Source organism: Narcine bancroftii, chromosome 9 (genome assembly GCF_036971445.1).
Source record: "Narcine bancroftii isolate sNarBan1 chromosome 9, sNarBan1.hap1, whole genome shotgun sequence".
NCBI classification, from domain to species: Eukaryota; Metazoa; Chordata; class Chondrichthyes; order Torpediniformes; family Narcinidae; genus Narcine; species Narcine bancroftii.
The window spans coordinates 120526596-120537773 of record NC_091477.1 but is presented as its reverse complement, the minus strand read 5'-3'; the positions used below and the strand labels follow the sequence as shown (position 1 = coordinate 120537773).

General features: G+C 49.6%; 1 protein-coding gene across 1 annotated transcript; it reads right to left on the bottom strand.

Annotated features, from left to right (window-relative positions):
• Positions 1-2155: 2155 nt before the first annotated feature.
• LOC138742733 (SWI/SNF-related matrix-associated actin-dependent regulator of chromatin subfamily B member 1-like) lies at positions 2156-8884 on the bottom strand. Its single transcript, XM_069897538.1, has 8 exons — positions 8753-8884; positions 8226-8355; positions 7152-7289; positions 4968-5095; positions 4440-4606; positions 3733-3923; positions 2908-3039; positions 2156-2388 (listed from the first exon to the last, which is right to left on the bottom strand). The coding sequence occupies exons 1-8, from the start codon at positions 8844-8846 to the stop codon at positions 2349-2351; spliced, it is 1020 nt and encodes a 339-aa protein (XP_069753639.1). The 5' UTR covers positions 8847-8884; the 3' UTR covers positions 2156-2348.
• Between the last annotated feature and the right edge of the window lie 2294 nt (positions 8885-11178).

The following is an 11178-nucleotide window of genomic DNA, read 5'->3' as shown; positions in this document are numbered from 1 at the left end:
AGCAACCAGTGCTGAATCAAACCCTTTCCTCTGCCCCCGAGGCAGGCCGATCAGCTTGCCAATAGTCCTTGGATACAGCCAATCTCGTGTTCACCACTTTGTACAGTAGACTAACTTGCTGTGGGCATGCCTGGACAATGGACCAATCAGCCAACACCCAGCATAAGACCAACCAGCTCTTTATCTTGTCCATTCAACCTTCAGCAAGCCTTGACAATAGACAAACCAGCAAGGGACCGGTGTCGGACTACTCAGCTCTTCAGAAGCACTTTGACTTTAGCCAATCAGCCTTCAGCAAGCCAAGATGACTGTCCAATCAGCAAAAGCCCTACACCAAACCAATCAGCTCTCTGGAAGCATGTGGATGTTGTGGCCAATCAGACTTGGGGAAGCCTGGGCAATGGACCAACCAGAAAAGTCATGCGTAGGACCAATCAGCTCTCTGGAGGCTCATTGCCATTGGCCAAACAGCATTCACCAAGAGTTGGAATTGTCCAATTACATTGCCTATTCTCTCTGTCCTATTACCCGGAAGAGGGGGCTGCTGGAGGTTGTTTGGCCCCTCTCTATCTCTGTCCTCTTACCTGGAAAGGGAGGTAGGTGAATGGAGGTCACTCTATCACTCTGCCTCTCCTGATCTGTATTTAAAATTTTCAAAGGGAGAGGAAGCAGAGATAGAAGAGCTGGAGGAGGGTGAGGAAGAGGGAAGTGGTGAAGGTAGAGGAAGGGGAGTGAGGGCAAAACAGAGAGAGAGAGAGAGATGATGGAGGGATGTGGGGGAGGGTGGGGAGAGGGGACAGGTAATGTGAGGGTGGGAAGGGGAGGAGGGAGAGAATGGATGGGAACAACCTCAGAACATAAGAAATAGGACCAGTTGGCCATTCAGCCCATCGAGCCTGCTCTGCCTTTCAATGAGGTCATGGCTGATCTGATGATAGCCTCATCTCCACCTACCTGCCTTTTCCCCATATCCCTTAATTTCCCCCACCATATAAAAATATATCCAAAAATATGTCCAACCTTGTCTTAAATATATTTACTGGGTTACCTCCACTGCTTCAATGCGCAACAAATTCCAGATTCACAACTTTCTGGGGAAAAGAAGGATGGAGGGAGGGTGGAGGAGTGAGAGGAAGGGGAGATTGAGTAGGGAGGTGGTGAAGACAAGTAAGGGGTTGAGGGAGCAGGGAAGGGGAGGAGGGGAGACAGTGAAGAAGGGGAGGAGAGAAGAGGGTGAGACAGTGAAGAAGGGGAGGAAGGAAAAGGGGGGGATGAGGAGAGATCCTGATCTTGGAGCAGTAAGTGGACAAATAACAATTTTAATACCAAATTTTATTGATGGTTGTAAAACACTAAAGTCTGCAGACATTGTGATTGAAGTAAAATCATAATGCTGGAGAAACTCAGTAGGACAGTGTACTTCATGTTGCAAAGATAACCAATGTACATAACTAATGTTTCAGGCTTGAGCCCTTCATCAAGTTATGGACAAATTGTGGGCAGGTTCCTGAACAAAATGGTGGGCAGTGGAGAGGCATGATCTCAAAGGCAAAAGGATAAGGGAGGGAGGGCACAACAGGAATCAAGTGGAGGGAGAGGGGAGGAAATGTCAATGGAGAGGGAAGGTGTGGAGAGCTGGAGGAAAGAAGACAGAGGGATAGGGAAGAGAAGAATGGAGAGCAGACTATACCTTGATTTAGGTTTGCCCATACTTTGATGAAGGACTCAAGCCTGAAATGTTGGTTATGTGTCTTTATCTTTGCAACATAAGGTACAGTGTTTGACCTTGAGTTTCTCCAGATATTTTTGTTATTTCCCCCCAATTCCTGCCTCCACTCCCCTGTATTCTACCCCCACCCCATCAATCCCCTCTACTTGCCTTCCCTCCCTTCCCTTCATTTCCCCCTCCTCGGCTCTTTCTCCCTTCCCCTCTCTTCACTCCCCCTGCCTCATCCCTCCCTCCCTTCCCCTTTGTGCCCTCCCCAGATCCCTCTCGCTCCCTATTCATTCCCTCCCCCTCCAAATGCCCTCCACCCCACCCACCCTCCTTGCCCCTCCCTGCATTCCCCAATCCCTCTCCCTTGTAGCCATCCCTCCCCGCACTTCTATCCCTATCTCCTCCCTCCCCATCGCCCATCCAGCCCTCATCCCCTGCCTCCACTCCACTCTAGCCCCCTCTCCAAACCCCCGCACCTCTCCCGGGATGGAGACCCCACAATAAATAGGAATAAATTACAAATCCCTTGACTCATATCTCTCTCTCTTTCTCGCTCTGCCCACAGCTCGGAGTCAGTTGCTGCTGGGATCTTGCTGTGCATCTGCGGGGCGCGGGCCCCTTCTCGCCTCCTTCACCAACTCGGGGCAGTGTTGGCAAGACGTCTCATCCGTCTGAGGAGGGTTGGGTATGGGGGTCAGTGAATCCTGTGTCCCATCTGAAAATACACACACCCCATCTCCCCCACTACCCCTTCCCTCCTCCCCATCACCCCTCCACCATTCCCCCCTACCCCCTCCCCAATCTCAACACCACTTCAACCCCTCATTCTCCCCTCCATCCATCCTCTTCACTATCCTCTGTGACCCCTCTCCCTTTCTCCTCTCCCTGCACTTCCCGCCTCACCTCTCTTCCCTCTTTCTCCCTCTCCCCAGTCCACCCTCTCACCCCTCTCCTCTCTTTAACCTCCCTCTCCCCATTTCCTACCCTCCCCCTCCCCCTCTCTACCCTCTTTCCACTGCCCAACCTCTGCCTCTTCTCCCCCCTTCATCACCTCTCCCCACTGCCCACCCTCATTGCCCCTTCTCCTCCTCTCCCCATTGCCCACCCTCTGTCCCTTCTCCTCCTCTCCCCATTGCCCACCATCTCTGCCCCTTCTCTCTCTCCCCCCCACCTTTCTCCCCTCCCCGTACCTAGTATTGCGGTCCTGGTCCCGGATTTTCTTCTCCATTTCAGCGTCGGTCAGGGCCTCGAGCAGCGGGCACCACTGATCCGCATCACTGGGGTTTCTCAGGGCGCTCTCCAGGACAGGCAGGGGATTCTCACTGGTGGGCAGATACACAGGGTGAGCCCAGGGTGGGGGGGGGGGGTGGTTGGTGGAGAAGCAAATGTGGAGGGAAGGAAGGAGTGTGGGGGAGAGATGGAGGAACAAGTGAGTGGTGGTGAGTGGATGGATGAAGGGAAAGGGAGGAATGGAGAAAGGAAGGGAATGGAGGTAGGGAAGTCAGAGAGAGGAGGGGAGGGATAGAGAAAAAGAGGGGATGGAGAGAAAGGATGAATGGAGGGAGGAGAGGGACAGAGGTGGGGAAAGGATGGATTTCAGAAAAAGATGCCAAGAAAGGGTGAGGAGGGAAGGGTCAAGGGATCGAGAGAAGAGAGAAGAATGGATGGAGGAGGGGGGAGAGATGGTGAGGAGTAATGCAGGGCAGAGGTGGAGGTATGGAGGGAGGAGGGGTGAGGGATGGAGGAAAAAGGGGTGATGAATGGAGGAAGAAGGTCATGGATGAAGAAAGGAAGGAGGAAGAAGCAAAGAAAGAAAAGGAATGAAGGATTTGGAGAGGGAGGAGGAGTGAAGAGAGAGAAAGAAGGGGAACAGAGGGATAGGGTGTGAATGTTGAGTGAGGTGTGGTGAGGAAGGTAGAGTGAGGGAGCGGTGGGCATTTCAGGGATTTGCCCATGACTGAGGGAGCACCCCGGGAGTGAGGGAGTTCCCTGGGTGCGTGGGAGAGCTGACCTACCTGAAGGCATACGTGCGTTGGTGCCAGCTGAGTTGACCGCGGATACTGTATGCAATTGTGGTGACGAACTCTCCTCCCAGACCCAGCTCTGAGCACAGTTTGAGGGCAAACTTCTCAGGAGAATTCTCCCTCTCTGACATGTCCCACTCAAACTGGTCAACCAGCAAGATGTTCCCCACGTGAGTATTTAGCTGGAGGCAGGGCAAAGAGCGAGAGAGTTACAGGGATAGGGAAAGGTGTCGAGGACTGGAAGAGTTTACAGAGACAGGGAGGGGTATAGGGGAACGGAGGGGTTTATAGACAGGGAGGGTGTAGGGGACTGGAGGTGATTGACAGAGACAGGGAGAGGTGCAGGGATCCGAAGGCAGGTATAGAGACAGGGAGGGGTTTAGGGGACCAGAGCGGGGTTGTGAGACAGGGAGAAATGTGGGGCATCAGAGGTGGGGGTCAAAGATGGAGAGATGCAGGGTTATCGGGACAGAAAGGGGTGTAGGGGACCAGAGGGATTATAGGGATAGGGAGGAGTTACAGGGACAAAGAGGGGTGTAGAAGACCGGAGGGTGTTGCAGAGAAAGGGAGGGATGTTGAGGACTGTAGGAGATTTACAGAGACAGGGAGTGATACAGGAGAGCTGTACCTTATAGAGATGGGGAAGGGTGCAGGGGACTGGAGGGGGTTTACAGAGACAGGGAGGGCTGTGGACTGACCTTAATGATGACCCTCTGGTCTGTTTGTTCCTCCAGGATACTGTCCATTGGGTATGATTCCACTTGCTGACGAATCGCAGAGGCCACCGCAGGTACGAAATTGAGTGGGTTCAAGTCGAGATCGTCACAGAGAATTTCAGCAAACATCTCTGGGGAAATCAGTTTCTCTGGACAGGAGCCACAGCTCAGTTAGTAATTGGTTCCCCAAGTAGGGACAGGGTTACAGGACCATTACCCCAGCACGAGACTCTGTTACAGGACCAATACCCCAGTGAGGGACATTGTTACAGGATCAATACCCCAGCCCAGGACTGTGTTACCAGACCGATTCTCCAGCATGGGATGTGTTTACAACTGATTCCCCAGAGCGGGACATTGTTACCCGATCAATACCCCAACATGGGATGGGGTTACCAGACTGATTCCCGGGTGGGGACAAGTTTACCAGATGGATTCCCTAGGGGGGGGATGGGGTTACAGGGCCTATAAACCAGGGAGCAACGGACGGTGCAGTGAGGGTGTAGCTACCATTCATGTTCCAGGTGAACGTATCCCGCAGCTTCTGACCATCAATCTCCATGTCCAATCGGATTGGGACCAGCAGTTCTGGCTGGGCAGCATTCTCATGAATCACCGCGGGGTCATGGTCATCAAAGCTGTTCCAGAAAGGTCCAACAGGCAACAGTAAAAGGACCCTCTCTCTTCCCCTTCCCCCCTTTCCCTCCCTCCCTCTTATCTCCCTCCCCTTTTTCTCTCTGCCACCTCTTTTCACCCCTTCAAAGATTTTGAATGTTGGAATGCATGGACAGAGTAGATGTAGAAATGTTGTTTTCCGTGGGGGGAAGAGTCCAGGACAATTGGGCACAACTTCAGGATTGAAAGGAACAGAGATGCAGATGAATTTCTTCAGCCAAAGGCTGGTGGATTTGTGTAATTTGTTGCCACAGGCAGTCATGGAGACTAGTTCATTTGGTGTATTTAAGACTGAGATTCTTTATTTAGATGTAGACAAAGTTTTTGAGAGAGTGGAATGCAGTTATTTATTCGCCAGTTTGGAAAAATTTAATTGTGGACCATGTTTTATTAAATGGTTTAAGTTTTTGTATTTATTTCCTACTGCCTCAATTCTTAGTAATTCACAGCAATTAAAACTTTTTAATCTTCGCAGGGTACTCGTCAAGGTTGCTCTATAAGTCCTTTGCTTTTTAACTTAGTATTAGAACCTCTAGCAATTGCTCCATGAAAGTAGAGGTTTTGTAGGGATACATAGGAATGCCATCGAATATAAGATTTCCTGATATGCAGATGATCTTTGGCTTTTTATATCCAATCCAGATGTTTCTTTACCAAGCATATTAGCTTTATTTTCTCATATTTGCCAGTTCTCTGGATATAAATTGAATCTGCATAAAAGTGAAATGGTCCTAATCAATATATTCTAATTTCCCTTTTAAGATTGTGAAGGATCAACTTACCTTTCTTGGTACAGGTGTATTAATTACTAGGAGTTAAAAACACCAGTTTAAGGACATTTTTTCTGTATTATTTAATGTTTAAATTATTGTTATCAAGATGGTCACCTTTATTTATTTCCACGATTGGACAAATTTATTCTATTAAAATGAAACATTTTACTTAAATTTCTGTAACTCTTCCAATCAATACCAATTTTTATCTCCAAATCCTTTTTGATTCTCTTATATTTTCCTACATATGGCAAGGAAAGCACCTCACTTAAATAAAGCTTATCTTCAGAAAACTAAAAGGAATGGTGCATTGGGGTTTCCTAAATTTAGATCTTATTACTGGGCGGTCAATATACGTAATTTGTTTCTTTTGTTACATTTTGATAAATGAGTTGACTGCCCTTCATGGGTAGAAATGGAAATAAACTTTACTAAAAATTCAACTATGTTGGCAATTCTAGTTTCTTTTTTATATTCTATAAAAACTGTCTGATAATCTGATAATGAGGCATAGTTTGAGAACATGGACGCATTTTGGAATGGTTTTTGGATTTTCAACCTTCTTCACTCAGTACTGTTTTTAAGGACTGATATAGATTAGGTATTAAATGTTTTAAAAATCTTTTTATTCAAAACAATTTTGCTTCCTTTGAACAACTGGTGGAAATTTTTTTTTAACTTACCAAACACTCATTTGTTTAGATATTTACAAGTTAGACATTTTGTTCAAAGATCCCTGACTTTCGCAAATTCATGAGGCAAATATTCTTGATTTACTTTTTGATTTACAGTTTTCTCATAAAGGTTCAATCTCAATTATTTATATCAATTTTCTGGATGCAGAAATAGCTTCACTAGTTAAGATTATGAACAACTAGGAACAGGATTTGAATTTATAATTTGCAGATGAGGTTTGGGACTCTATTTATAATTTGATTAATATTACCTCCTTTGTGCATGGCCCTGTTAGTTGCAATTTAAAACAGTCAATAGAGTACATATGTATAAAGTTAAATTGTCTCGTTTTTAATTCAGATATAAATCCTCTAAAGAAAGGCAGAGATTGATAGGTTATGGAGAGAAGGCCAGGGCTGAGTGAGAAAATGGACCAGCTTGTGATTGAATGGCAGGGCCGACTCAATGGGTTGAATAGCCTATTTCTCCTCCTATGTCTGATGGCTTTGTGGCCCCTCTCAACACTTCTCTATCCATCCCCCCTTTCTCCAAGTCCACATGTAACACTCACCAGAGAGGGAATGCTCTCTTTTTATCTCTTCCCATACGATTGCGGTTAATGGAGGTTGAACAGGGAACAGCATCAAGGTGGTGAGAGCTGTTCGGGAGGGTGGGCACCCACTGGTTACTACGTTTGGTCTTTGGCTCCCTGTGTGGAAAGATAGAGGCGAGGCAGGGAGAAGGGGTAGAGAGAGTGGGGGTGGGGGGAAGAGAGAGAGACAGGGGAGTTAGAAACCAAGAATCATTGAGAGTATCGAGGGACAGGGTGCCGGTGGAGGGATACAGAGGCGGAGGCAGGGGGGTTGGAGGGGACTGGAGGGGGTTAGAGAGACAGGGAGGAAGAGGTTGGAGGGAACCAGAGGGGATTAAGAGACAGGGAGGGATTTAGGGGTGTAGAGGATGTTAAAGAGACTGGGTGGGGTGTAGGGGTCCAAAGCAGACTTACAGAGACAGAGAGGGATGTTGGGGTCAAAAGGGGGGTTACAGTGATAGGAAGGGATATAGGAGACATGAGAATAGTACAGATGCAGGAAGGGGTGTAGGAGTCCAGAGAGGATTACAGAGACAAGAAGGGGTGTTGTGGTCCAGAGGGGTTTACAAACATAGGGAGGGATGTTGAGTTACAAAGACAGGGAAAGTTGTGGAGGACTAGAGGGGTTCACAGAGACAGGGAAAGGTGCAGAGCATGAGAGGGGGTTACAGAGAGAGGGAGGATTGGAGGGGACCACAGGGGGTTAGAGAAACAGGGAGGGTGTTGGGGGACCAAAGGGAGGGTTAGAGTGAGAGGAAGGGATATCAGGGACCAGGGGACGGTTACAGAGAAAGGGAGGGTGTTGGGGACAAAAATGAGGTGGGGGGGGCTATGGAGACAGCGAGGGGTGTAGGGGACCACAGAGGTGTTATGGAGACAGGGAGGGGTGCTGGGATCTGTAGGGGATAACAGAAGCACAGAGTGGTTTAGGGAACTGCAGAGTGTTAGAGACAGAGAGGGGTGTAGGGGATCGGAGTGAGTTAAAGAGACAGGGAGGGTGTTGGGGACCAGAAGGGGATTACAGAGACAGAGACAGAGAAACTGTGTACCCACCGTATATATGTTGGAGGTTCTGTGGTGATGGAGATGGCCTTGTATTTATCATCATTGCCCTCGAGGATCTCTTCAACCTCAGAAGCCTTCAGGAGGGTGACGTTCGTGGCGAGGGTTGTGTATCCATGGTCTGGGGTAGAAGCAACACCCATTACATCGAAATTAGTTGGTGCATGTGTGAGAGAGATGCATGTGTGTGACTTGTGTGTGTTTAAGAGGTGCATGTGTGTGAGAGAGAGGTGTGTGTGTGCGCGTCAGGCTTGTGTGTGTGAGAGGTTTGTGTGTGTGGTTGTGTGAGAGGTTTGTGTGTGCAGTTGTGTGAGAGGTTTGTGTGTGTAGTTGTGTGAGGGGTGTGAGTGTGAGGTGTGAATGTGTGAGAGGTTTGTGTGAGAGATGTGCAAGTGAGAAGTTTGTGAGAGTGTATGAGAGAGATGTGAGTGGGGTTTGTCAAGTGTTCAGGTGCAAGGGATGTTGGGGACCCCCCCCACCCCCCCCCACCCCCCCCCCACCCCCCATGATAGACCTACCATGCGATGATGACACGATCCTCTTCCTCTCCTCCACCGTCGCCAGTCTCCGCCACAGAGAGGGGTACTTCTTGTAGAGGGAGCCACGAAACATTCGCAGGTAGTTCCCGACCTACATTCAGGAGAGAGTGGGGTCAGGGCTCGAAGGGGAGGGGGTGGGGGAGTACACAGACAGGAACATTCACCCCCATGTGTGTGTGCACAAACACACACACACATATATACACACAGAGACCTTTCCACATGCTTATACACACACACAGACATTCCACATGCATGTACACACACAGAGACCTTTCCACGCGCATGTACACACACACAGACCTCTCCTCGCGCATGTACACACACACAGACCTCTCCACGCGCATGTACACACACACAGACCTCTCCACGCGCATGTACACACACACAGACCTCTCCACGCGCATGTACACACACACAGACCTCTCCACGCGCATGTACACACACACAGACCTCTCCACGCGCATGTACACACACACAGACCTTTCCACGCACATGTACACACACAGACCTTTCCACGCACATGTACACACACACACAGACCTCTCCACGCACATGTACACACACACAGACCTCTCCACGCACATGTACACACACAGACCTCTCCACGCACATGTACACACACACAGACCTCTCCACACACATGTACACACACACAGACCTCTCCACACACATGCACACACACACAGACCTCTCCACACACATGCACACACACACAGACCTCTCCACACACATGTACACACACACAGACCTCTCCACACACATGTACACACACACAGACCTCTCCACACACATGTACACACACACAGACCTCTCCACACACATGTACACACACACAGACCTCTCCACACACATGTACACACACACAGACCTCTCCACACACATGTACACACACACAGACCTCTCCACACACATGTACACACACACAGACCTCTCCACACACATGTACACACACACAGACCTCTCCACGCACATGTACACACACACAGACCTCTCCACGCACATGTACACACACACAGACCACTCCACGCACATGTACACACACACAGACCTCTCCACGCACATGTACACACACACAGACCTCTCCACGCACATGTACACACACACAGACCTCTCCACGCACATGTACACACACACAGACCTCTCCTCACGCATGTACACACACAGACCTCTCCTCGCGCATGTACACACACACAGACCTCTCCACGCGCATGTACACACACACAGATCTCTCCACGCGCATGTACACACACACAGACCTCTCCACGCGCATGTACACACACACAGACCTTTCCACGCGCATGTACACACACACAGACCTCTCCACGCGCATGTACACACACAGACCTCTCCACGCGCATGTACACACACACAGACCTCTCCACACGCATGTACACACACACAGACCTTTCCACGCACATGTACACACACAGACCTCTCCACGCACATGTACACACACACACAGACCTCTCCACGCACATGTACACACACACACAGACCTCTCCACGCACATGTACACACACACAGACCTCTCCACACACATGTACACACACAGACCTCTCCACACACATGTACACACACACAGACCTCTCCACACACATGTACACACACACAGACCTCTCCACACACATGTACACACACACAGACCTCTCCACACACATGTACACACACACAGACCTCTCCACACACATGTACACACACACAGACCTCTCCACACACATGTACACACACACAGACCTCTCCACACACATGTACACACACACAGACCTCTCCACACACATGTACACACACACAGACCTCTCCACGCACATGTACACACACACAGACCTCTCCACGCACATGTACACACACACAGACCTCTCCACGCACATGTACACACACACAGACCTCTCCACGCACATGTACACACACACAGACCTCTCCACGCACATGTACACACACACAGACCTCTCCACGCGCATGTACACACACACAGACCTCTCCACGCGCATGTACACACACACAGACCTCTCCACGCGCATGTACACACACACAGACCTCTCCACGCGCATGTACACACACACAGACCTCTCCACGCGCATGTACACACACACAGACCTCTCCACGCACATGTACACACACACAGACCTCTCCACGCACATGTACACACACAGACCTCTCCACGCACATGTACACACACACAGACCTCTCCACGCACATGTACACACACACAGACCTCTCCACGCACATGTACACACACACAGACCTCTCCACGCACATGTACACACACACAGACCTCTCCACGCACATGTACACACACACAGACCTCTCCACGCGCATGTACACACACACAGACCTCTCCACGCGCATGTACACACACACAGACCTCTCCACGCGCATGTACACACACACAGACCTCTCCACGA

What these genes read in the sequence shown, in the direction of transcription:
- LOC138742733 (XM_069897538.1), bottom strand. Translation starts at nt 8,846, where the DNA reads ATGTTTCGTGGCTCCCTCTACAAGAAGTACCCCTCTCTGTGGCGGAGA. An exon ending in GAACCTCCAACATATATACG is followed by an intron (nt 7,290 to 8,225) that starts GTGGGTACACAG and finishes CTTTCCACACAG; the next exon opens with GGAGCCAAAGACCAAACGTA. An exon ending in CAACGCACGTATGCCTTCAG is followed by an intron (nt 3,040 to 3,732) that starts GTAGGTCAGCTC and finishes TCTGCCCACCAG; the next exon opens with TGAGAATCCCCTGCCTGTCC.